The sequence below is a fragment of the Phyllobates terribilis genome, unplaced genomic scaffold (assembly GCF_046119375.1).
Source record: "Phyllobates terribilis strain yellow unplaced genomic scaffold, ASM4611937v1 Scaffold_4__5_contigs__length_816908805, whole genome shotgun sequence".
NCBI classification, from domain to species: domain Eukaryota; kingdom Metazoa; phylum Chordata; class Amphibia; order Anura; family Dendrobatidae; genus Phyllobates; species Phyllobates terribilis.
Window position 1 is genome coordinate 483,661,817 of NW_027362764.1, and position 25,853 is coordinate 483,687,669.

The 25,853-nt window shown below is 45.3% G+C and overlaps 1 protein-coding gene across 2 annotated transcripts in view; it reads right to left on the reverse strand.

Annotated features, from left to right (window-relative positions):
* Positions 1-962: 962 nt before the first annotated feature.
* TXNDC5 (thioredoxin domain containing 5) overlaps positions 963-25,853 on the reverse strand; it is a 28,642-nt gene continuing 3,751 nt past the window's right edge. For both annotated transcript variants that reach the window (XM_073678744.1, XM_073678743.1), the window contains exons 2-10: positions 23,740-23,889; positions 23,013-23,121; positions 17,242-17,338; positions 16,542-16,657; positions 12,696-12,782; positions 11,385-11,528; positions 10,849-10,931; positions 4,928-5,057; positions 963-1,765 (exon numbers count right to left, since the gene is read on the reverse strand). In XM_073678744.1, coding sequence (XP_073534845.1) covers positions 1,643-1,765; positions 4,928-5,057; positions 10,849-10,931; positions 11,385-11,528; positions 12,696-12,782; positions 16,542-16,657; positions 17,242-17,338; positions 23,013-23,121; positions 23,740-23,889 — 1,039 coding nt within the window. In that variant the 3' untranslated portion in view covers positions 963-1,642. The remainder of the gene's footprint in view (positions 1,766-4,927; positions 5,058-10,848; positions 10,932-11,384; positions 11,529-12,695; positions 12,783-16,541; positions 16,658-17,241; positions 17,339-23,012; positions 23,122-23,739; positions 23,890-25,853) is intronic.

Genomic DNA, 25,853 nt, shown 5'->3' on the forward strand with positions numbered 1-25,853 from the left:
TCTTAGATGCCGAAGGGACCATAGACCTTTTAGAAAGATCCTTATCCTAAAGGGATAAAAAGGTATATATAATATTGATGCTTGGTGGAACAAACGCAAGTATAAAAACTTCCATATCACTTACTTGTACCATGGATTCAGTAGGGGGATCAGAACGACCAGCGTTTTGTCCCTCCATTACGGGCTGTCTAAATGCAATGGTAACTCAGCTCCCCTTTGGTAGAACAGTAAATAGTACCATCTCACCTGTCTTGAATCTGAATTGTCAAAAAGGAGCTTCCCCTTTAATTAGGTCTTTGTGCTCTTTTTTCAAATCCCAGAAGTGCGGTCCGTGCTGGAATGCACAGCAGGTACTAGAGGCTTGCGAGTCATGCCCTCTGTAACTGGAAATGCTCCAGCATGCTGGTGTCTTCTCCAGCTGCGTGCAAGGATGGACAGCATGAGCCAAGAGCCACCCTGAGGGGAAAGTGGTTCAATCCAGGGGCTCCATCTCTACTGGCCAGGCTGAGGGACTCCTTGCCCAGCAGGGTGTCGGCCTACTGCGAGAGAAAGGAGAGAGATGCGAGGAACCACACACCCTGCAGTCAGGAGCTCCTGCTCAACTGGCAGGTAAATTCCTCTTCTGCGCCATGAGCACACTTCCTATGTGTCTGTCCCGGAAAGGGACAGAAAAAAAAACACTGGTGGGTGGTGGAGGGAGGGGCCTTTTAATCTCTTGTGTGTTCCTGTTCCTATCAAAGACTACCTCCAGATAGTGCTGTCAGGAGGGATGTCCCGGAAATATAAACTATTATCCAAAACATGTAGCTACTCTTTAAACGTCTGGAATTTTTTTTCTTTTCTTGTTTTTTTTTTTTCCAGAGAACAAAAAAATATACAGAAGAACAATGTACTTTATATATGAGAATGTGATATCACACTAGATCAGATCTTAATCTATTACATACAAAGCACAATGAATCTGGTTTGTTACAGCCACGTTTATTGGTGCAGCTGGGCCTAGTCAACGAAACTGTTAGGCCAAGGCTTAAAAGTACATAGGATGACCCCGTTTAATCCACACCCACCCAACATAGAAAGGCAGAAAGGGGAACAGAACAAAAAAAATACACATGTGGCAACAATTTGTAACAAACATTTGTCTATAATGGAAACCATACTGCATTTGAGTTTTCCACAAATAAGTAGCAGGGACAAAGTTAAAAATAAAGACGAAAGCCATCATCCCTCACCCACTAAGAAGTAAGGCACTTCACATCTGATTTAACAATAAGGAAGAAATATTTTTATAATTGTAAAAATTGGTGCACTAAAAAGTTTTATAAACCAACAACTACACTTATAGTGGTACATCCTGAGGTGTCTTTGTAGAGGTTTTTTTTAGGAACTTCTGAAAGAAATGGTCACTGGGCCTACTTTTTCAAGATAAGTTTGCTGCACAGAACACTCAGATGACAAACCATCAATAAAAGGATAGGGCTACATGGTGTTAGGTGTAAAAAAGAAATTATATATCCACACGTTGAAGTTGCAGGCCATTCTATGCCACCATGAAGCTCTAGTCATATAGTACTGCATTTAAAGAATTCAGTAACTGTTTGGCCCATACAGTTAGCACAAACCCATAGGGTTTAGGACAGATTTATAGTTCATCTCTGGAGTGGCGCAGGACAAAGTTCTGCAATGTGTCCAGATCTCTGGCTCCTTCATGTTCACCAATTTTGTCCCCAGCACGGAAGAGTAATAAAGATGGATACCCCCGTACCTATTGAAGAAAAATTAAAGTGCAATTTAGTCAAACTGAACAAACCTGACAAATAGTTACTAGTGGTGGTTCAGATTAGAATATGCATCTATGTAAAGAAGTAAGCAATTGGAAAGTGACTGAAAAGCAATCCATATTTTAAGATATCCTGTCATTTCTTTTCAAAGTACAGTAGAAATTCGCTTTTCCTTATAGACTTATCATTGTGCAGAACCATGCTGATAAACAGTTGTTAGCAAAGAATGGGGCAGAAAATGAAAAAAAAAAAATGTAATAGTTGTCCAGGGCAACCAATCAAGTGTAGGTTTTTATTTTTCAAAAGGCATCTTAAAAGAATCAGATATAAAACAGCCAACAAACTTCCATGAGCAACTACTCCTCAGGTGTGTTCACAATTATTTTTTTGCTAGGTTTTTGGAGCAAAAACTCTTCAAAAAGGAGTATTAGAAACTTTAAAATTTGTTTTTTTTCTTCTACGTATTAAAAAAACCCCTATACACACAGCACACAAGACAGCTCAGTGGGAACACACCCAGAAGTTTCAAAACTTTTGAAGTTTTCCTGGGCAACTCCCACCTCGTCTTCAGGATCAAAACACTGATCACAGTGCTCCAATGCAAACTGCCATAATTTTGCATCTTCCCAACTCTTAAAAGGAACCTCACAGCTGATATATGCTGCCTATGGATCTTTATCAGACACTGGCTGTGTGATTTCAGCAAGGTATGTTTGACTTCTAAACGCAGCGTTTCAGAGAAATACATACGAGTACTTTATTAGCCAGCCGAGGAGATAGATACACAAGGGAGACTAGTTGGACAGGCAGGTCCCTAGCAGCTTCTTCCGCCCACTGCCAGATCTCACCCTATACATGCATGCAGGGAGAGACCTGTCACTCAGGGTGAGTCAGCGGGGAGAAGCCGCTTTTCAGACTAGTCACCCATGCAGCTTGGTCCCCGCCGGCTACTAAAGTATGCATTTCTCTGAAACACGGCAATATTTCAGAGTCAAACATAAATGACCAAAATCATACAACTGGTGCCGGATACATGCTGCCCGATCCAGGTTCCCCTCAAGGTAAAATATACTGCCAAGCCAGAGTTCAAGATAGGACTATCCCTTAACTTCATGCTTCGGATTCTTTGTTTCAGCATCTCCCATGTCTATATGATATGTCTAGTTTTCTAAAAGTGCAGTTACTCTTAAAACACCCCATGGTGCAACATTAAATGGTGGAATGCAGAGTACATATATACACCTCATATTGATATTTTCTATTCTCCAGATCCCATTCCGCAGTTTTGTCATCTAAGATAGCTGCAGTGCTTCTTAGGCTAGTGATGCATAGCTTGCATCAGGTATTCTGGTTCCTGCTGCTCTCAGATTGTTCAATGCTGCTCAAATGTCCAGCACTGGCCAATCCAAGAGCTGCAGGATGATAAGCGATGGGGGGCACCAGGTATATGTACTCAGCCACTGTCAAATTTTGATATTAAGTCAGAGGTTGCTTTAAAAGAGCAATACGGTATTATTTAAAGCAAATGAGGTTTCTAGGTTTTTTTTTTCTCCCAGTTCTTCACCATTATCAAATTCTAGCTGTTTGGATGGAAACAAAAAGTGCTTGAATTCATTGACCATCTAAGAGGTATATAGATCTGTATTCAGCCAAGGCAATCCTGAACCAAAAACAACCTGAAATCTTAGCAGTCAGTAAAAGTAATACGTTAGGACAACCCATTTCAGATAATATATATATATATATATATATATATATATATATATATATATATATATATATATATATATATATATATATATATATATATATATATATATATATATATATATATGAAAATTTACCAATATATAATTAACCTTCCCGCTGTAAGCCATTTAACATTTTTGCAGTTCCATTTTTCTTCCCAATGTTCCAAGAGCCATAACTTTTTTTTATACTTCCGTCAACATAGCTGCACACGAGCCAATTTTGAATGAAACCATTCATTTTACAATATAAATTGATATATATATATATTTGCATCAAAATTTATAAAAGTGATAATTTTGTCTGTTTCGCAATTTTCTGAGACCCATAACATTTTATTTTTCCATCGATGGATCTGCATTTTCTTTGCTTGGCACGCTGATGTTTTTTATTGACACAATTTTGTGATACATATTTTGAGCTCTTGTTGCACATTTAGAGTAGGGACTGCAACCAATCCCCCCCCCCCCTCCTCGCCTAATAGCGTTTAACTTAAGGGTTAATTATATACTTTGATAAGAGGGGGGGGGGTTATGTCTTCTAATGCTGAAGTTGAAAAACTGCTTGTCGGGTGCTGGTCCAGCTCTTGAAGTTCAGCCAAAAGATTAGAGGAAAGGAAAATAAGCGGCTGAACTTTTCCTTTCCTCTAGTCTTTGGCCTATATACTATAGATCGCACTTTTACAGACGTGGTGACACCAAATACGCTTATATTTTACTAAACTGAACAAGGAATGCGATAGGAGGGATGATTGTAAAAATTTCAAAAACTTAAATTAGCTTTAGTTTTTAGTACCCTTAGTGAACGTGAACCTGTAATTGTTTCATTGTACGGCTAGGACCTCCTCTATAGACTTCCATTTCAGTCAAAACTGTGGGTGTCCACTTTTTCATCCCTATTACACTGCCTTTTTTTACAATTGGAGGTTTAAACCAAACGCCCCAGAGCTGTCAAAAATGAAATGCCCAGTAAAATAAGAAAACTGGTGGCAGAAATTGCCATTCCCTGCATCTCCACAGTGGAGAAATAAAACAAAACTGCTACTCTGTGCGAGAATATACAGTTTAGAATGCTAAAATCCTTATTAAATATATAGAGAAAGCAAAAATTGGAGCAAGCTCCAGTCCCAGCTGCTAACTGGCATCTGCTGGGTACGATACAGGTTCAGCTCTTGAGCCTGTTGAATATATGGGGATCGACGTACTATTACCTACGTTCAAAAATCATTAAAAAGGACAACTATAAAACCAAAGACCAAACTAAACTTAAATAATTTGTGAGGATGTTTTAATGCAGCACACACACACAATAAAATATATGTTATCATAAGCACAATGGCCCTCCCCCATTAAACACAATCTTCATGCAGTTCTATGTTAACGTTGGTTTGGACTTACTGAGAATCTGTTACACAGGGATCTCTCCGCAGTGCAGTCAACTTTGGCAATTTTCACCTCACTCAAACCAGGAAAGTCCTTTTTAGAAAGATCCTCCCATATAGGGGCGAGATGTTTACAGTGCCCACACCTTAAAATGACATGAAAAGGAGAAAAAAAGTAATGTTATTGGGCTGCTTAATGGAAATAAAATGTACTTAATCAGCTTAAAATGAGAGAGCCTGTCACTAGGTCAGTGGTCATTATGGTTATCTGACTGGCAAACCAGAGCTGCTGGCTCCTAGTAGACACAGATCAGCAACTCCCGTCAGTATAGTGGGTTGATTTCCCCTATAAATGGGGCTCCCATAGATTCCCCAGTTACAGTGGGAAAAAAAAGCACAATACATTTTATAACACGCGTGCTGGGTTGTGCACGCGTCTTCTTGTGCAAAGTGGCTTCGGAGATAAGTGGCAGTTATTTCAGAGGACATGGACTAACACCCGTCTTCTTCTCTTTTCACACAGGTACATCCTCTGCTCCTGCACATTCCTCTGCTTGCTGCATATGTCGCCATCTAATCCTCTGCTTCCCTGATTCAAAGTACTGGTAGAATTCGCCGCTTGATATTACTGCTTTATCTGTCACATTCCATCCAATACTCACATATGTCTGTCCTTTCCCTACTGTAGATTTTAACTGCAGATCCTACAGAGTCCTAGCTCTGTCTTTTATCACCCAGCCATCTCCTGGTGAGGTGAGCAGCTGCTAATTTAGCCACAAGCAGCTCCCACAATGCCCCTCACCTGATGGTTTAGTGTGCCCTATATATTTAGAAGCTCCTTAAGGGGTGCACGCGTACTGGGTTGTGCATGAGTCTTCTTGTGCAAAGTGGCTTCGGAGATAAGTGGCTGTTATTTCAGAGGCAGTTAGTCAGGGCAGGAGTCAGGTAACCAACACTTTGACCACTTATTCTCTTTTAACTATGTTTCTGTTAGCTCTCACTTTTTCCTCTATAGTCCTCCACTTTCTAGTAACCCCTCAAATCCCTACACATAGTAAGGAACTCTTCAGCTCTCCCTCCATCCACCCCATTCAACTCACCTCCTCCTCAGAATTATTCCTCAACATACAATCCTGGATTTCCAAACACAGACAGCAACCTCATGCTCTCTCTTGCTCCCACCTGCTAACACTTTATCTGCTCCTCCTCACTGCTGGAGAGATCTCTCCAAATCCTGGTCCTCCTCACCATATCCCCACAGTTACTTCTACCTCCTATCCACGACCTTCCACAAACTGTCGCAACCCTTCTAACGTCATACCCATCCAACTAATCCCCACTTCCTCAGTTGCACTAACAGGAGCTCTATGGAACGCTCGCTCCGTCTGCAACAAACTTTCCTACATCCACGACCTTTTGATTACTAACAAACTTTCCTTCCTCGCCATCACCGAAACCTGGCTCACCCCCTCTGCACCAGCCTCCCCAGCTGCACTTTCGTATGGCAGATTCAATCTTTCCCACACCCCCCGCCCCAACGGCAAACATGGGGGAGGCGTAGGTTTTCTCCTGTCAGATACCTGCGCTTTCACCCAAATCCCACTGCCACCCTCCGTTACACTCCCCTCTTTTGGAGGTGCACTGTGTGCGCATCTATTCCCCCTCTGACCTCCAACTGGCCGTCATTTACCGACCCCCAGGGCTAGCCACCACTTTCTTAGACCACTTCACCACCTGGCTGCTTCACTTCCTTTCCGCTGACATCCCCACTATCATAATGGGTGACTCCAAACATCCCCATTGACACTTCCCACTCGTCTGTCTCTAAGTTCCTATCCCTCACTTCCTCCTTCGGCCTGGTTCAATGATCTTCTGCAGCTACTCATAAAAATGGCCACACACTGGACCTCATCTTCACCCGCCTCTGTTTCCTATCTAACCTCTCTAACTCACCTCTCCCTCTCTGACCATAACCTCCTCACATTCTCTACCCTCTCCTCTCCAGGTGCACAATCCCCACTACACAAACTTACACACGCTCGCAGAAACCTCAAACACGTTGACTTACACTCACTCTCTGAATCCCTCCTCCCTCTTACAGACATAAATTCCTTACATAATGCAGATGTTGCTGCCACTTAATATAACACCACAATAGCTGCAGCTCTCGACTCGATCGCCCCTCTCACACATACCACCAAAGCTCGCACAATCAACAGGCAACCCTGGCACACCAAACTTACTAAAGAACTGCGACGGGCCTCCAGGGTTGCGGAGCAGAGATGGAAAAGGTCTCACTCCACCGAGCACTTCATCGCATTCAAACAATCCCTCACTATTTTCAAGTCCACACTCACTACAGCAAAACAAACCTACTTCTCATCTCTCATATCCTCCCTGTCTCACAACCCTAAACAGCTATTTAACACTTTCAATTCTATCCTTCGTCCCCCAGCACCTCCTCCCTCTTCTCTCATCTCAGCCGAAGACTTTGCCTCATTCTTCAAGAAGAAGATTGACACCATCAGACAAAGCTTTTGCCTAAAGTCCGCACAACCCCTCCTCATATCTACTCAACCTTCCTCCTCCAAACCCCACTTCTCCACCATTACAGAAGGTCAAGTCTCCTCTTTACTCTCCAAATCACACCTCATCACCTGCGAACTTGACCCAATCCCATCCCACCTCATCCCTAACCTTACCACAGTCTTCATCCCAACCCTAACCCACCTCTTCAACCTGTCACTAACCGGTGTCTTCCCTTCATGCTTCAAACATGCCTCAATCACACCCATCCTTAAAAAGCCCTACCTTGACCCATCCTCTCTGACTCGCTACCGCCCCATATCACTTGTCCCCTATGCCTCAAAACTACTAGAACAGCATGTCCACCCACCTCTCCTCCTGTTCCCTCTTCGACCGCCTACAATCTGGCTTCCGACCGCATCACTCAACTGAAACTGCCCTGACCAAAGTCACCAACGACCTACTAACTGCCAAATCCAAGCGACACTACTCCATCCTCCTCCTTCTGGACCTGTCATCTGCCTTCGACACAGTCGACCATTCCCTCTTACTACAGATTCTCTCATCTCTTGGCATCACGGACTTGGCCCTATCTTGGATCTCCTCATACTTAACAGACAGGACATTCAGCGTCTCCCAGTCACGCACCACCTCCTCATCTCGCCCCCTATCTGTAGGTGTCCCCCAAGGCTCAGTTCTAGGACCTCTGCTCTTCTCCATCTACACCTTTGGCCTGGGACAGCTCATAGTCTCACGGCTTTCAGTATCACCTCTATGCTGATGACACACAGATCTACCTCTCTGGACCCGATATCTCCTCCCTACTAACCAAAATCCCACAATGTCTGTCCGCCATCTCATCCTTCTTCTCTGCCAGATTTCTAAAACTCAACATGGATAAAACAGAGTTCATCATCTTTCCACCCTCTCATTCATATCCCCCATCTGACCTATCCATCAACATCAATGGCTGTTCACTCTTCCCCAGTCCCACAAGCTCGCTGCCTTGGGTTAACCCTGGACTCTGATCTCTCCTTCAAACCACATATCCAAGCCCTTTACACTTCCTGCCGACTCCAACTCAAAAATATCTCCCGGATCCGTGAATTCTCAGCAAAGACTCTGCAAAAACACTAGTGCATGCCCTCATCATCTCCCACCTTGACTACTGCAACCTCCTGCTCTGTGGCCTTCCTTCCAACACTCTTGCGCCCCTCCAATCTATCCTAAACTCTGCTGCTCGTCTAAGCCACCTGTCCCCCCACTATTCCCCGGCCTCTCCTCTCTGTCAATCCCTTCACTGGCTCCCCATTGCCGAGAGACTACAGTTCAAAACCCTAACCATGGCATACAAAGCCATCCACAACCTGTCTCCTCCATACATCTGTGATCTAGTCACCCGGTACTTACCTGCACGCAACCTCTGATCCTCACAAGATCTCCTTCTCTACTCCCGTCTTATCTCCTCTTCCCACAATCACATACAAGATTTCTCCCGCGCATCCCCCCTACCCCAACACATCAGACTCTCGCCTACCATGGAAGCCTTCAAAATAAACCTGAAGACCTACCTCTTCCGACAAGCCTACAACCTGCAGTAACCACCGCCTCACCACATTACTGCATGACCTCCTCTACCCCCACCCCTTGTAGACTGTGAGCCCTCGCGGGCACAGTCCTCTCTCCTCCTGTACCAGCCGCTGACTCGTTTTGTTAAGATTATGTAAATGTTTTTGCTATGTATCTCCCTATGACATGTAAAGCGCCATGGAATAAATGGATCTACAATAATGAATAATAATAATAATAATAATTATTTCTTGGGCCACAAAGTATATATTGAATAGAAACAAAAAGTTCCCCATGTATTTTTTAGTTGAAAAAAAAAATCATTTTTACTACCAAAATGCACGTTAATATACCGTATTTTTCGGACTCTAAGACGCACTTTTTTCCTCCAAAATTTTGGAGGAAAATGGGGGGTGCATCTTATAGTCCGAATGTTGGGAGTGTGTATATATGTGTATGTATGTATATATAGGGTGTGGGGGAGCGGTAGCGGTGGAGGAGCGGGGCACAGGAGCCTACGCTGTCCCCATGGGGCGTGGGGAGCACTGAATATTCATGCTCCTTAATAGCAGCACACAGTGTAGCCGCGCTGCGGCTTATGCTGCTGCCGGAATAGTCTGTGCCCCCTGTTAAAGGGTATGAATATTCAACCTCTCTCCACACCCATGGGCATGGGGAGGGGGTGAATATTCATGCCCTTTAATGAGCGGGCACACGAGATAGCCGGCAGCAGCAGGAGCCGCAGCGAAGCTCCGCTGTGTGTGCCGTCTATGAAGGAGAGTAAAGTTACTGCTCCCCGCGCACACAGTCCCGGCGTGGGGAGCAGTGACTTCCGGCAGCTGATCTCACCTTGTGGCAGTGACGTCATGCGCGACTCACATGGAGAGATCAGTGCGGGCAGACAGGACGCAGCGCTGGAGGAGAGAAGAGAGGTGAGTAGGAGTGTTTATTTATTTTTTTATGTGCTGCATGATGGGGATTAGGGGGACCATGCATACCAGGATATTGCTGAGGGGGCCATACATACCAGGGTAAGGATGAGGGGTGCCATGCATACCAGGACAGGGTTTAGGGGTGCATTACCCCTATACCAGTGTCAGCAGAAGACCCCCTCCCACTTAAAATTGCATCATGACCACATTTTTTGCTTAAATTTTTATTTATTTTTTTCATAAAACCTAGGTGCGTCTTATGGTTCAGTGTGTCTTATAGTCCGAAAAATACGGTACATGCATGTGTAAGTGTCTATGTTAACATTTGTTTGTTTTTTTTAATCGCTATCATTTTTTTTTTTTTTTTTTTTTAAATTGTTCATGTTCCACAACAAAATTGTATGTTATTTTTTTCTAAATGTACGCCAAGACACCCCTGGGGAAAAAAAAAAATGTGATTTCACCTGCATAAAATAAGGCCTCATACAACCACTTCAGAAAAAAAAAAATTGGCTCATCATTAAGGCCCCTTCAGGCCTAGTTATTAAAGGGGTTGTCCAGTCTTGGGCTACAAGTCTGCGGTCACACTGCAGACACATTGCACGCTGTAGGGATTTCTCTGGTGCTGGCTTTGGAAGTGGCAGGCACATGACCGCAAGTATGATATTTCTACACATGTGGGCACGGCCTCGCTCAATTCAAGTGTATTAAGTGAGGCCGGATACAGTCTAGTCTGAATGTGTCAGGAAGCATGCAAATCAAATACTTGCAGTCACGTGACCGCCCACTCCCGACACCAGAGGATACTCACAAGTCTGTAGTCGCAGAGTGACTGCAGACTTGTAGCGCAAGGCCGGAAAAACCCTTTAAGGAATTAAAAGTCTCAAGATCTACAGCTAAAAATACTCACCATGGTGCATAGAATTTAATGAAACTAACACCGGTGGCCACAGTTTGGTCAAAGTTACTTTCGGTAAGAGTCAGAACTTTGGACTGAAAGACAAAAAACAGTTTTTAATGAGCACTAAGATTTACACTTGACTTCTTGTTTTAATGAGCGGCATGAAGTATTTCCTCCATTAGACAGACCAAAGGGTGTCCCGTAATTCACTGGTGCGTATTTACTAAGCAAAACTAAACTGTAGACTTTCATAGATATTATGATTTAGGATCGAAGATGCAAAGCGATGAAACACTACATTTATACAGTTCAGATTAGTAAAAGTTTGCCAAAAGTTGAAAGTACACCAACTTAGCCAACATTTGCGATTTCAGTATTTTATTTGCCAGAATTAACAGTTATTGCTTGGTATTCCTTTATTAACCAAACTTAAATTGCATCTAGCAAAGCTACCACTACTTATCTGCAATGTCATAGGATGGCATGTATATTATTTTACTTTTGGACTATCTAGGAATATCTCAATCATTTATTTTGCCACACACCTCTACTGCTGCCGGCTCATCAGCTTGCGCTGCAATATCAGCTTCCTTTGGAATATCATCTTCCTTGTCATCTGGAGCTTCCAATTGACTTTCGGCATACTCTTTCAGGGAATCCAAGTCTCTCTTTCCCTTATATTGGTCCACCTGTAATAGAATAGTACACAGGCATGGCAAACGAGACCTCCCAAAATCGTCACATCACAAAGTAAATTGGTACCAACATTTCCTTTTAATCTAAGGCCTTGCTTGTCAAGCAATGCAACAGACTTGAACGCCACTCACAGGTCCAATTTTTACATACATGTGCAGACAGCGTTTTTCACTGATCGCACAGTAACATTATACTGTATGGGGCAATATACTTTTTTTCGCAATAATCTGCATAAAAATATTATATATAAATAAAATTAGACATGTCATTTAGTTCCAGTTTGTGGATCAAAGTAATTATCAAAAAAAAAAAAAAAAAAAAGTCTATTTCTACGTACAAACCTCCTTTACACCCTAACAACCCAACAAATCTGATGTCTTAATTCAGCCTTAGGACTCATTCAGACATCCATTATTTCACATGCGTTTGGTCATTGGTTAAAAAAAAATATACAAAACAGACATGTCCATTCTTGATCTGCTTCATAACTCAAAATTACCCATATAAGTCTATGGGTCTGCTAAAATCACGGACAGCATACAGTCTGAGTGCGGTCCATGATTAACATTGCAATGAATAGGAGAGGCTTTGTCACCCCCCCCCCCCCCCACATTCATGAAAATCACTGGCCAAGTTGAAACAGTAATGAAAATTAGATGAAAAGCTCACAGATTACACTTTTTTTTTTTTGTGTACGTGAAAAATCACAGACATATGATTGAGGCCTTAGGCAATACATTATTTTTATGGTCTTCTTGAGGCAGGTACACTGCAACAGGTGTTGCACGATAGTAGCGCTCAGACATAGCACATGTTTATGGCTTGTGTGACATTTGTCTTGAACTTAACTTAGAACTGCAATTTTACTGTTAAAAATATGTAAAAATGGGCAAATCGCAAATAAGTCACTTGCATTGACGTCTGTGGCAAGTGAGCCACGTGCAGCTTGTGTCCAAAGACTGAAAATTCAACACTTTTGGAAACATTTGCGACTGTCAAAGCAGGGGACAATGCGACACCAGAGGAAATTATTAGATGCTACAATCTCAGTGTCGCACAACACATGTTGCCATTTGACCCTAGCCTAATGCCAGCGGTCATATGCACAGCCATGTGGAACAAATTGCACTTTAAGACAAATAAATAAAATGGATACTCACTTTTTCACCATTCCTAAACCACAGCAGAGTTGGATATCCACGGACTTGATTGTCAGAGCAGAGGTCATTATGCTGAGTACAATCAACCTAAATAGCGAGGAAGAGAAAAAAAAAATGCATAAAATAAACTGTTGACAGACATAATAAATCAGGACAAAATTGTTTAAACCATCAAAAAATTGCCTTTTGAAATGTTTAAAGCTACAAGCCACAGGAAGACAGACTAAAACATGCAAATGCATTGTCACATCCCATTATATTTCAGAGAACATCTGGTGGGGATGGTGGTGAACTGTGAACACGAGTGATCATCATGGAAAATGTGATTCTATAGAAATTGAATGCAGTTCGTGTAAAAAAGCATTAACGCCTTCCTGTATCATTGTGTGATAATGTGATGGCTGACTTACATTCACACACAGGACATGTGCCTGTGCCCACAGCAGCAACAGCACGCCTGTGACCGACAGCCGCCCTAGTGTGCAGGGCCAGGGATGGAAGCCAACAGGCATGTCCTAGTGTGCAGGGCCAGGAATGGAAGCCAACAGGCATGTCCTAGTGTGCAGGGCCAGGAATGGAAGCCAACAGGCATGTCCTAGTGTGCAGGGCCAGGAATGGAAGCCAACAGGCATGTCCTAGTGTGCAGGGCCAGGAATGGAAGCCAACAGGCATGTCCTAGTGTGCAGGGCCAGGAATGGAAGCCAACAGGCATGTCCTAGTGTGCAGGGCCAGGAATGGAAGCCAACAGGCATGTCCTAGTGTGCAGGGCCAGGGATAGAAGCCAACAGGCATGTCCTAGTGTGCAGGGCCAGGGATAGAAGCCAACAGGCATGTCCTAGTGTGCAGGGCCAGGGATAGAAGCCAACAGGCATGTCCTAGTGTGCATGGCCAGGGATAGAAGCCAACAGGCATGTCCTAGTGTGCAGGGCCAGGGATAGAAGCCAACAGGCATGTCCTAGTGTGCAGGGCCAGGGATAGAAGCCAACAGGCATGTCCTAGTGTGCAGGGCCAGGGATAGAAGCCAACAGGCATGTCCTAGTGTGCAGGGCCAGGGATGGAAGCCAACAGGCATGTCCTAGTGTGCAGGGCCAGGGATAGAAGCCAACAGGCATGTCCTAGTGTGCAGGGCCAGGGATAGAAGCCAACAGGCATGTCCTAGTGTGCAGGGCCAGGGATAGAAGCCAACAGGCATGTCCTAGTGTGCAGGGCCAGGGATAGAAGCCAACAGGCATGTCCTAGTGTGCAGGGCCAGGGATAGAAGCCAACAGGCATGTCCTAGTGTGCAGGGCCAGGGATAGAAGCCAACAGGCATGTCCTAGTGTGCAGGGCCAGGGATGGAAGCCAACAGGCATGTCCTAGTGTGCAGGGCCAGGGATGGAAGCCAACAGGCATGTCCTAGTGTGCAGGGCCAGGGATAAAAGATAATAGGCATGTCCTAGTCTGCCGGGCCAGGGATGGAAGCCAACAGGCATGTCCTAGTGTGCAGGGCCAGGGATAGAAGCCAACAGGCATGTCCTAGTGTGCAGGGCCAGGGATAGAAGCCAACAGGCATGTCCTAGTGTGCAGGGCCAGGGATAGAAGCCAACAGGCATGTCCTAGTGTGCAGGGCCAGGGATAGAAGCCAACAGGCATGTCCTAGTGTGCAGGGCCAGGGATAGAAGCCAACAGGCATGTCCTAGTGTGCAGGGCCAGGGATGGAAGCCAACAGGCATGTCCTAGTGTGCAGGGCCAGGGATAGAAGATAACAGGCATGTCCTAGTGTGCAGGGCCAGGGATGGAAGCCAACAGGCATGTCCTAGTGTGCAGGGCCAGGGATGGAAGATAATAGGCATGTCCTAGTCTGCCGGGCCAGGGATGAAAGCCAACAGGCATGTCCTAGTGTGCAGGGCCAGGGATGGAAGCCAACAGGCATGTCCTAGTGTGCAGGGCCGGGGATAGAAGATAATAGGCATGTCCTAGTCTGCAGGGCCAGAGATGGAAGATAACAGGTGGTCCTACTGTGCAGGGCCAGAGATGGAAGATAATAGGCGGTATAATACTGTGAAGGGCCAGGGATAGAAGATAAAAGCCGGTCTAAAGCCCCCGTCTCACATAGCGAGATCGCTAGCGAGATCGCTGCTGTGTCACGGTTTTGGTGACGCAACAGCGACCTCACCAGCGATGTCACTATGTGTGACACTTTGCAGCGATCAGGCCCCTGCTGTGAAGTCGCTGATCGCTGCAAAGTGTCCTGGACCATTTTTTGGTCGTTGCTCTCCCGCTGGTCAGTACACATCGCTGTGTGTGACCAGCGATCAGGCTGGTAACTATGGTAAACATCGGGTTACTAGGGGCACACGCGCACTTAGTAACCCGCTGTTTATCATGGTTACGAGCCTGCTAAAGTGAGCGGTAACCTCCCGCTCACTGTAGCAGAGTGGTAACCATGATAAACAACGGGTTACTAGGAGCGCGTGTGCCCCTAGTAACCCGATATTTACCATAGTTACCAGCCTGCTCCTGCTTCAGCAGGCTGGTAACCGGAGCAGGACATCGTGGAAAGATTCTTTCCACGATGTCGCTGCTCCCCTGATCGTTGGTGAGCCTGCCTGTTTGACAGCTCACCAGCGACCACATAGCGACGCAGCAACGATCCCTGACAGGTCGTATCGTTGTCGGGATCGTTGCAGCGTCGCTAAGTGTGACGGGGCCTTTACTCTCAACACCTACTGAGCAGTGATTGCTGCCCAAGCATTGCATATGCCAGGTCTGGCAATTGTAATAAAAAGATTAACTATAGTGTAAAATAATCAATTTCTAGTTAAGATTACTTTCACCTTTATAACAATATAGTATTTCCCAATAAAATCAGCAGACATGGGGAATTCGGACATTGCCAGGTACTGTATGAACACTTATGGAGCAGGTGGTCATAAGAAAACTGGTCACCAATTTGCTGGCCAGCTTTGCACGCTCCTGTATGTAATGTTTGCATCGGCTGCTGTACATAATCTGACTATTTGTACCAGGCATCTTAAAGAGCGGGTCTCACATGACCACGCTGACATCTACCTTCCTACAATTCGGATTAGCAGCATCAAGAAGTGTCAAAGGAGCAACTGAGGACCAAATACTAGTAACAATAGCACAGGCACAGCCCTGACCTTCTTTATGGCCATCTACTTATCTATGCCTTTTTATAATTAGGCAGCGTCAGAGTGAGTTAATAGTACTCGCTCATAGAACTAAACAAAATTAAGCACCTTGTTGAATGATAATTTTCTTTATCAGCGACTCTGATCCGTTTTGATAGAGATGCAAGGATTTTATCAGTTCCCTAAATGCTGTGCTCTGTATAACCCCACCTAAAGCACTGGTTGACAGCTTACTGTTTACGCTGTGCATAGACAGAAAGCTGCCAATCAGAAGAAGTGGAGTTATACAGAGCTCATGAATATGGAGGACTGCATTGGAGCAGGTTTACTAGTCCTCTAGTGATAATCTCCTGATGATATAACATTGATATTACCAAAACTACAGTAAGCAGCTGAGTAAGTGGCACGTCACTAGAATCAGGGTCTCTGTCTCTACATTATGCTGCTCTCAGTTTAGGTGGCAAAAACCTGGCGACAGATTCCCTTTATACTGCCTTTTAATTCAGTTTACAGCACATTTGTGAAGAAAATCAGTGGCTAACCCCTTTTCAGTTTGGCAGGGTTGTGATCTAAAATCAAGATAGTGAGCTCTGAGACTGAGATTCAAGCAAATACAACAGAGTGCATATATATCCAGACCATCATAAGCCCATTAGCCCTGTTCTAGGATTCAGGAATAAATGATTGCACCTTTGTGATATCGTGTCCATACCTTAGCGATCTTAACTGCATTTGAACTCTGATAAGATGCCGCCATCTGTTCCCACACAGGGGCCAAGGATTTGCAGTGTCCACACCAAGGAGCAAAGAATTTGATGAAATGGCTTCCTACAAAGCAATCAGTTGCACTGTCATTTTAGCAAAGACCACACATTATGTACAGTTTTGTGGGGCAGCCCTGTGGGTTTTTGTTTTATTTATGTGGACATATTAATATTTGACATTTTCTTCTTGTTCACTTATACCCCCTTTATAGTCAGGATTTAGAGATCTGAATTTTTATTAATTGCAGGTTTACTTTTTAATCAGGTTGAAAACTATCCAAATTTGTGGTAAAACAACAGAGAGCAATCTTAGGCCGATATATGGGTACACAATCAATACAGCCAGACAACTGGACATCAATCTCACCACCAGAAGATGATCTACAAGAGAACATTTTTAACAACTGCTAAAGTGAGCACGAACCAAGTCCCAATAAGTATCATTTTGACCAAAATTTTAGATTTCTACAAAGTGTTGATCAAACTTTGAAAAAGTTGATGTTGTGTATCAAGAGGGTTGTGGCCAACAGATGTCAGTCACACGACAGTGCTGTTCATGGTCAGAAATCAGCTTAGCTATAAAATACATGGATCAGACAAAACAACGTTTTTACAGTTTCTCCATATTGAACAGAAATAATTAGGTACCTTGAGATACGTGATCCTTGAAATTTGATGAGGCGAGGTCATAGAGACCCTGTTTAGCTTCTGGAGCTTTGGGAGCTTCCTGTTCAGCTTTTGGTTCCTTTAAAAAAAAAAAAAATAAATAACACAAATAAATTAGAATTAATTTAACCCCCTAAACATGGGTCCATCTTATTTAATTGCTATTGTTTTTAATTTTTTGCATTACAAGTCCTGTAACCTTTTTATTTTTTTTGTTGTAGCTGGTCATTTTAGTGCTGGCATTAACCCTTTTTGCGCACCCTACAGTAACGTCATGGTCAGGGTGTGAGTACATGGAGCAGGATCAGGAGCTGTGCCCACCTCTTACAGGGCAGATGCTGGCTGTAGTACATAGGTGGCATCTGGCTATAAAAGCAGCGATCGGATTTGGGACAGAAGAGTTACCACGGCAGATGGTGGCCTGCTTACGGCCCCCCCCTCCATCACCTCACCACTATCTTGTACTTCATCGGAGACCATGAATCATACTATACAGTGCAATACTGTAGTAATGCAGTATACAGTACTAGCGGTCAAAAGAACTCAAGGTTAAAGTCCCCCCAAAGAGGCAAAAAAATATATCAATATGTATTATGGATTAGTTATTTTTACTGCACAATGAATGCCGCAAAAAACTTGAACAGAATGACAATTTTACCCCACTTTTGGATTTTTTTTCCACAATTTTTTAGTACAAATACGGTAAATTGAATGGTGTCATCAAAACTACAACTAATCCTATCATCCTACAAAAACAAGCCTTCAGGCAGGCTATAGTGATAAAAAAGAAAAAATAGAAAAAGTCATCACTCTTGGAAGGGGAGGAAAACAAATGGAGGAGAGGAAAAAAGTGAAGTGCAAAAACAGAAAAATCGTCCACTCCCGAAGGTTTTAAATGTAGAAGTATTAGCCCTTTAGTTCTGTACAAAATACAGCAGTAATCCTACATTTTAATTGATTATCCTCATTTAGGATTAAGGGCAGCATGATATTGGTGAAAAGTTCCCTTTAAAAATAAAGTCTCAATGAAGCCAGAACCAAAACACACATTGGATGCGTGTTATATTCTTATTTTCCTCTTTTGTTGAGGAAGGCATTGACCAGTGTATACACTTGCTGCTAATGTTAATATGCCCACAAAAAGTAAAGTCACCATTGCTTGATTTTCAGAGATTCCAATGTGAAATATTAAAGTAAGATTTTATTTTATAGGCTAGTGACGTACTGCGCCAGGGTAAGAGCGAGATCGAACAGGACAAATGCTGAGGACTAACTGAGTGGATCGCCACAAATATACAAATAAAGGAGAATAAAAACAAAGTGATGAGGGTGTACAAAGCACACCAGAGCAAGACCTAATCCCAAACAAAATAACAAGAAAGCAAATGCAAGGCGTATCACATCGGATACGATATGCTAATGACACTCGGCTCCTGCTCTGCTGCAAGCCTGAGCCAAGTGTCAGTGCTCGGATCCTCTCACATGAGAGAATCGCAACACAGTTGCAGAGAAGACGGGAGAAATTCATTTCTCCATCTCCTCTGTTGCTGGCGTCTGCGGGTATTGCACTGCACTCGTATGACATCCGAGTGCAGAGCAATGTTTCACACACACCCATAGACATATATGGGTGCGTGCGATCCGAATTGCGCATGAAAAAAACGCCATTGAGAACACAAGCATAGGATTAAATTGGTCCGATTTAATAGCAAGTGGGAGCGGGTCCTAAAAAGGATTACACAGCAAAGTAAGCCGGCAATAGCTCTTTAGGCCAGCAGCATGTCTACAAGCTCAAAGTAAGACGCAATAGAAATGGTACAGACTTTTTGCACTAAACTTAAAACATACATATTATATATACAGTGCATGCGTGTTAAAAAAAATTTTGTTACTAGGTCTAGTCCTTTTTATGATAATCTGTACACCTGAGCTTTTCCTACCACACTAAATGCCGGCTCCCTACGTCAGTAATAGTGCATGCCAGAACCCATACCTGACATTTTGAATCTCCCATGCCATTACCTATAGTATTTATTATCCATATCCTCATGCTAGCTGGCCTTTCCAGTTTCACAGAGAACACTTTATTTCAATAAAAGCAACAGAGAGTTCTCACAAGTAAGAAGCCCAAGATTTTCTGGTTAAGGCCTGTCAACTTCCTTCAATCCTGCGTATACTCTGTTTTGCTTGAAAACAGGTGGTTGATGCTCGGTGTACAAAAAAAATACAGCAAGGGGGCCTCCTAACAGGGCCAGCGTTATAGGGGAAACTATTAGCGGTAGATCACGCGGCTCTGGGCACCTCACCACCCAGTATCGCACATTCAATTGTATCAGCATTCTTGATGCAGATATAGTTGAAAGCAATGATGGAGAAGGGAAGCCGTCCGCTCCCTCCCTCAGCATCTCAGCCAGAGGGTGTGATGATGTCACTTCATCACGCCACGCCGAGCATTGGGGCAGCGGAGGAGGCTGGAGAAGAGAGTATGCATTTTTATTTATTTATTTTAAATCAGTGAGTACATTATGGTGCCCATAACACTAGCTGGAGGACTAGGGGGGGGGAGCGCACTACACTAGCTGGAGGACTAGAGGGGGGAGCGCACTACACTAGCTGGAGGACTAGAGGGGGGAGCGCACTACACTAGCTGGAGGACTAGAGGGGGGAGCGCACTACACTAGCTGGAGGACTGTGGGGGGGGGGGGAAGCGCACTACACTAGCTGGAGGACTAGGGGGGGGGGAGCGCACTACACTAGCTGGAGGACTAGGGGGGGGGGGAAGCGCACTACACTAGCTGGAGGACTGGGGGGGGGCGCACTACACTAGCTGGAGGACTAGGGGGGGGAGCGCACTACACTAGCTGGAGGACTGGGGGGGGGGGGAAGCGCACTACACTAGCTGGAGGACTAGGGGGGGGAGCGCACTACACTAGCTGGAGGACTAGGGGGGGGGGAGCGCACTACACTAGCTGGAGGACTGGGGGTGGGAGCGCACTACACTAGCTGGAGGACTAGGGGGGGGGGAGCGCACTACACTAGCTGGAGGACTAGGGGGGGGGGAGCGCACTACACTAGCTGGAGGACTAGGGGGGGGGGAGCGCACTACACTAGCTGGAGGACTAGGGGGGGGGAGCGCACTACACTAGCTGGAGGACTAGGGGGGGGGTGGAGCGCACTACACTAGCTGGAGGACTGGGGGGGGGGGAGCGCACTACACTAGCTGGAGGACTGGGGGGGGGGGGGGAGCGCACTACACCAGCTGGAGGACTAGGGGGGGGAGCGCACTACACTAGCTGGAGGACTGGGGGGGGGGGGGAAGCGCACTACACCAGCTGGAGGACTAGGGGGGGGGGGGAGCGCACTACACCAGCTGGAGGACTGGGGGGGGGGGGGGGAGCGCACTACACTAGCTGGAGGACTAGGAGGGGGAGCGCACTACACTAGCTGGAGGACTGGGGGGGGGGGGGAGCAGCGCACTACACCAGCTGGAGGACTGGGGGGGGGGGGGAGCGCACTACACTAGCTGGAGGACTAGGGGGGGGGCAGCGCACTACACTAGCTGGAGGAATGGGGGGGGGGGAGCGCACTACACTAGCTGGAGGACTGGGGGGGGAGCGCACTACACTAGCTGGAGGACTGGGGGGGGGGGGGGAGCACACTACACCAGCTGGAGGACTGGGGGGGGGGGGAAGCACACTACACTAGCTGGAGGACTAGGGGGGGGAGAGCGCACTACACTAGCTGGAGGACTAGGGAGGAGAGCACTACACTAGCTGGAGGACTAGGGAGGAGCGCATCTATAATATAATCAGGGATGTGTCCTTCTGTCCGAAGCCTCTATAGACTGCGCAGTCTGGCCCCAGACAGAACATCCCAGGCAGGTATGAGGAGTGTGGCGCCGGAGATCACGTATGTGTATTCACTGAACATATACCGCCATAAGAACATACCTGCCGGGGAAGGAGTGTGGCGCCTCTGTTCGGAGGCAGAGACATATGTGCAGAGTATCTAAAACAAAACGGAACCGTACAGCACGGTATGCACATGCTCCGGCACCATTTTGTTGAATACACTTGTCTTCAATAAAATGGCGCTGGATATCACGCTATGCAGGCGCAGATTCCGGCGCCATTTTAGTCAAATAACCCAGGCGACGGGCTGCAGGGGAGTGAAGGAAAGGTGAGTAGGAGTGGTTTGTTTTTTTTTTTTTTGTTTTTTTTTTAATTATTTATGGATGGATGGGTGGATGGGGGGGGGGAGCATATACCAGTATCGGGAAACATAAACCAATAAAAATGCTCGCCACCCGGGAGAAGAAAGGGTTCAATAGCTAGTTATACTACGTATACTAGATGGTGGCCAGATTCTAACGCATCGGGTATTGTAGAATATGTATGTGGCCAGCCGCGACCAGTCAGCAAAGCGGTGTTTAAATTTGGCGCCAATATCGCTGATTGGTCACGGCCGCCGGCCGTGACCAATCAGCGAATCGTATTACTGAAGACCGGGGAGCGGCGCTGCCTGTGCAGGTACTTCCGCTGCGAGAAGCCGGGAGATGAGCGGCTGCTTGCAGCAGAAGTATCCCGACCGGCGGCGCCGCTCCCCGGTCCTCCCTTCACACTTGCCGTCTGGAGATCAGCGGCCCTAGCCGCTGATCTCCCGACGGTAGCCGCATGGAGGTCAGCGGCGGCGCCGGTCAGGGTAGTTCGGCTGCGAGTGCCGGTCATCTCCCGGCTGCATCGCCGCTGACCTCCGTGCGGCAGATGAGCCGCTAACGGCAGTCATCTTTTTCTGAAATTCCGCGTCGCTGATTGGCCTTTCCTGGACAGAAGGACAGACAGACGAGATAAGACGATTATATATATTAGATAGAAGACTATGGGGAGCGCATTATAATATATGGCGGACTATAGGGAGTGCATTATACTATATAGACGACTATGGGGAGCACATTATACAATATGGAGCGCATTATGATATTTGAAGGGCTCTGTGGGGGGCCATTATGATATTTGAAGGGCTCTGTGGGGGGCCATTATGATATTTGAAGGGCTCTGTGGGGGGCCATTATGATATTTGAAGGGCTCTGTGGGGGGCCATTATGATATTTGAAGGGCTCTGTGGGGGGCCATTATGATATTTGAAGGGCTCTGTGGGGGGCCATTATGATATTTGAAGGACTCTGTATACATGTATCTGTATGTATGTACATGCTCTATGTATACATGTATGAAATCTATGCATACGTGTGTGCTACGTGTATATACATGTGTGTCCCATACGATGTGTGTTTAGCATCCATATTTATAAATACCGGTAGCACAGACAGGAGTCCATAACTGTCAACATCAGTAATCGCCCAACGAACGAGCAAAATGCTGCCTATTGTTTATGCCAAAACAAAAATCATTGTTCTCAGCAACTCATCACCCGGCATAGATTGCAGATGTGCTGCTGACAACATGATACTGTGTGTGGACAGACTGATCTATCAGTGATCATTCTGCGCCCATCATTCTTCCTCAGCCCGAGTAAAGAGGCCAAGAAACAAGCATCAAAGGACTTCAATATTGTCAGTCATGCTTGTTTAATGGCCTGAACTCAGCCCTTGTAAAAACAACGTAAATGTTTCTGTGTGATGGTGCAATATGTTAGCATTTGGGGCCCCATTTTAAACTTTTGCCCAGGGCCTCCTAACAGGTACCACCTAAGAGATGTGATAACTTTAAACTCATCAGGAAGGATGTACTCACTTCTTCTTGCTCCTCACTTGAAGTCTGGAGCATCCAGGTCTCCAGGGTCTGGAAATCTCTTGCACCCTGATACTTCACAGCTTCTTGGCCCGGTTTAAAGAGTTTTAGACTGGGGAGAACAATGAGAGGAAGCATTACTAGTCACTGCAAAGTAATTAACTACATAGTAAACAAAGGGAAAGATGGTAGGAAACTAGAATAGCTAGCAAAGTGTAATAATGTCTGCTTCTGGGAAGGGCACAGTGGGGCCAGTAGCTATTTTTTCAAACACCTTACAACAGTCTAGGACCAGGAGGCAGATCTTCTGTTGGGAAAGAAACGTTTAGATGGAAAGGTATAAATCAGAGTAATGACTTCTTGATTCCTTCTTTAGTAGTTATCTAGACATTAGAACGTCGGTGTTAGTAAATTTTACATCCAGCAGTGCTGGATTGGGCCAACATATTCCACAGCACTTTACAGATATTTACCATCCCTGTCCCCGTTGGAGCTCACAATTTCCATACCCTATCATTAGGTCTTTGGAGTGTGAGGAAACCCTTGCAAGGTTTGGGAGCAGGGATAAACATGACCCCACACAGTGACTGAAGCGACATCACCATAACTTACATTACAGTTTTGGATTGCAGTTTTAACAATAAAAGTTATAGGAGTTGCAACTAATCCAGAGCTTTAAAATGTGATTATTGGCCTTTCTAAAGATTTCTCTGAAAAAAAAGAAACTTACGTGGGATAGCCACGAACACCGTTATCAGAGCAGATTTTGTTATCCACAGTACAATCCACCTTGGCGACATAAACCGGAGTCTTTTCCAAATTGTTATACTTATCTCCCAGTTCATTCCAGGTTGGCTGGAGACGCTGGCAGTGGCCACACCTGTAATCATACATGACATTTTATGAATAGACGCAGGTATATTTGTAGGTTTCAGATTTCTGGACAGCGAAGGGGTTGTACAACTTCTTATACAACTGCTGCAAATACTCAGCTGCTTGTTTCACAACATTAGCTGCTGTTAAAATGATATGTTATGTTTACAATCTTGGCAAAGGGTCTAAATAGTTAATATATAAAGGTCTCAATATGTAGATGTTTAGAGATCAGAGAAATGTTTCAATGAAAACTGTGATAGAGGGGGAGGACTGTCTCTAGTTAACTTCGGAGAGTACCATGGCATCAGTGCAAATCTCCATAGTCAAGATATTTAATTACTTCCTTAAAGGGGTCGCCCCATAAACATATCACTTTCCCATAGGATAGATGACTGAATCTCAGCAAATGGATATTGAGAACCGGGGTCCCAAAAGCCCATGTGTGAACAAAGCATCGGTGGGCATGTGCGACCACTGATCCACTCACACAATCTAGACTCCAGAGGAGTTATAAGCCACTAATGGAGCAGTCGTTGTGTAACTGAAGCGTTGGAAAGCAAGTACAAGACCCTTTAAGCCCCTGTTCTTGGGATCAGAGGTGGTCTCAGCAGCCAGACCTCAAGCAATTATCCATGCATCATCTATCCCTTGGATAGGTTAAAAATATATATGGGACGGCCCCTTTAAGAGTTGACTCAAGATAGATATTGCTAAGATTAACAGCCGTGGTCGACCATTATAGATCTTCGGGCGCAGGCAGACGGCCGTATTACTCGTGCAAGGATCACATCACAATCCTCGGACTGACCGTCAGCTCTCCTGACCTGAGCGTGACAGCTACATAGAAATACCAAGAGCTGACGGTCAGTCCGAGGATTGCCATGGGATCCTCGCACGAGTAATACAGCCGTCTGTCTGCGCCCTAGCAGGAGACACAGCTTGTGCAATTGGGATATGGCGAAATACAGTTTCTCACTGGGGTATAGAATAGAGACAGAGGCATTATCAATTTATCATCTGTTAGGATTATTTTTCTCACCACACTGAGTAAGGCTAAATTGACGCAGTGTCCTCTTAGGCCACGTGCACACGGTCAGTATTTTACCTCAGTATTTGTAAGCCAAAACCAGGAGTGGGTGATAAATACAGAATTGGTGACGTGTTTCTATTATACTTTTCCTCTGTTCCACTCCTGATTTTGGCTCACAAATACTGATGTAAAATACTGACCGTGTGCACGTGGCCTTACTTTAGCAGGACAGCTACCAAAGTATTCATTAGCCATCTTACTTTACAGAGGCCATAAGGGGTATTGTGAACGCCCCTGTCTAACTGGCAAAGGCAAACATTGGTATACATGTTTCGGCTATATGAGGGGAGCGGACCGTGTGATTGCACAGAGGCGTCCTGTGCCTATGGGGGCCGTGCGCCACCTTACAGCTATACAGTGGCCGGCATGTGCCCAAGGGTTAGATCAGGACGTTCTCCGGATTGCTAGAACAATGTCCGGGGACTACTGTTCGGGTCGCACAGATTTATACTGGGCCCTTTTTATACTAAACCGGATACTGCAGCGCATTACTGTGACCTATAAACCATGACGGGTGACGGAAAGAGGGACACAAGTGACACGAGGCCGGTGTGTAAGGAGGATCACTACTCTTATATGGAGGGAAACAGCGGATTGTAATCAAACTTTCCTTAAGTTTCATGTACAGAAAAAGAAAACATGTAATGAGGTAATGAACGCTACAGACGCCCGTACACAGAGCTGGGGCTACACACAGGATACGTCCCCGGATCACTACACACCCCAAGCCAGTACAACCCCCAGCACACGTAACCTAATGCCAGGAATCCACAGCCACGTCAGCAGCTCCACACACCCACTGGTGACGGACCCTGCCGGCTACAGGCCCCTTCATGAAGTCCAATGTCCGGTCACACACCAGACTGCGTACTTGTCAC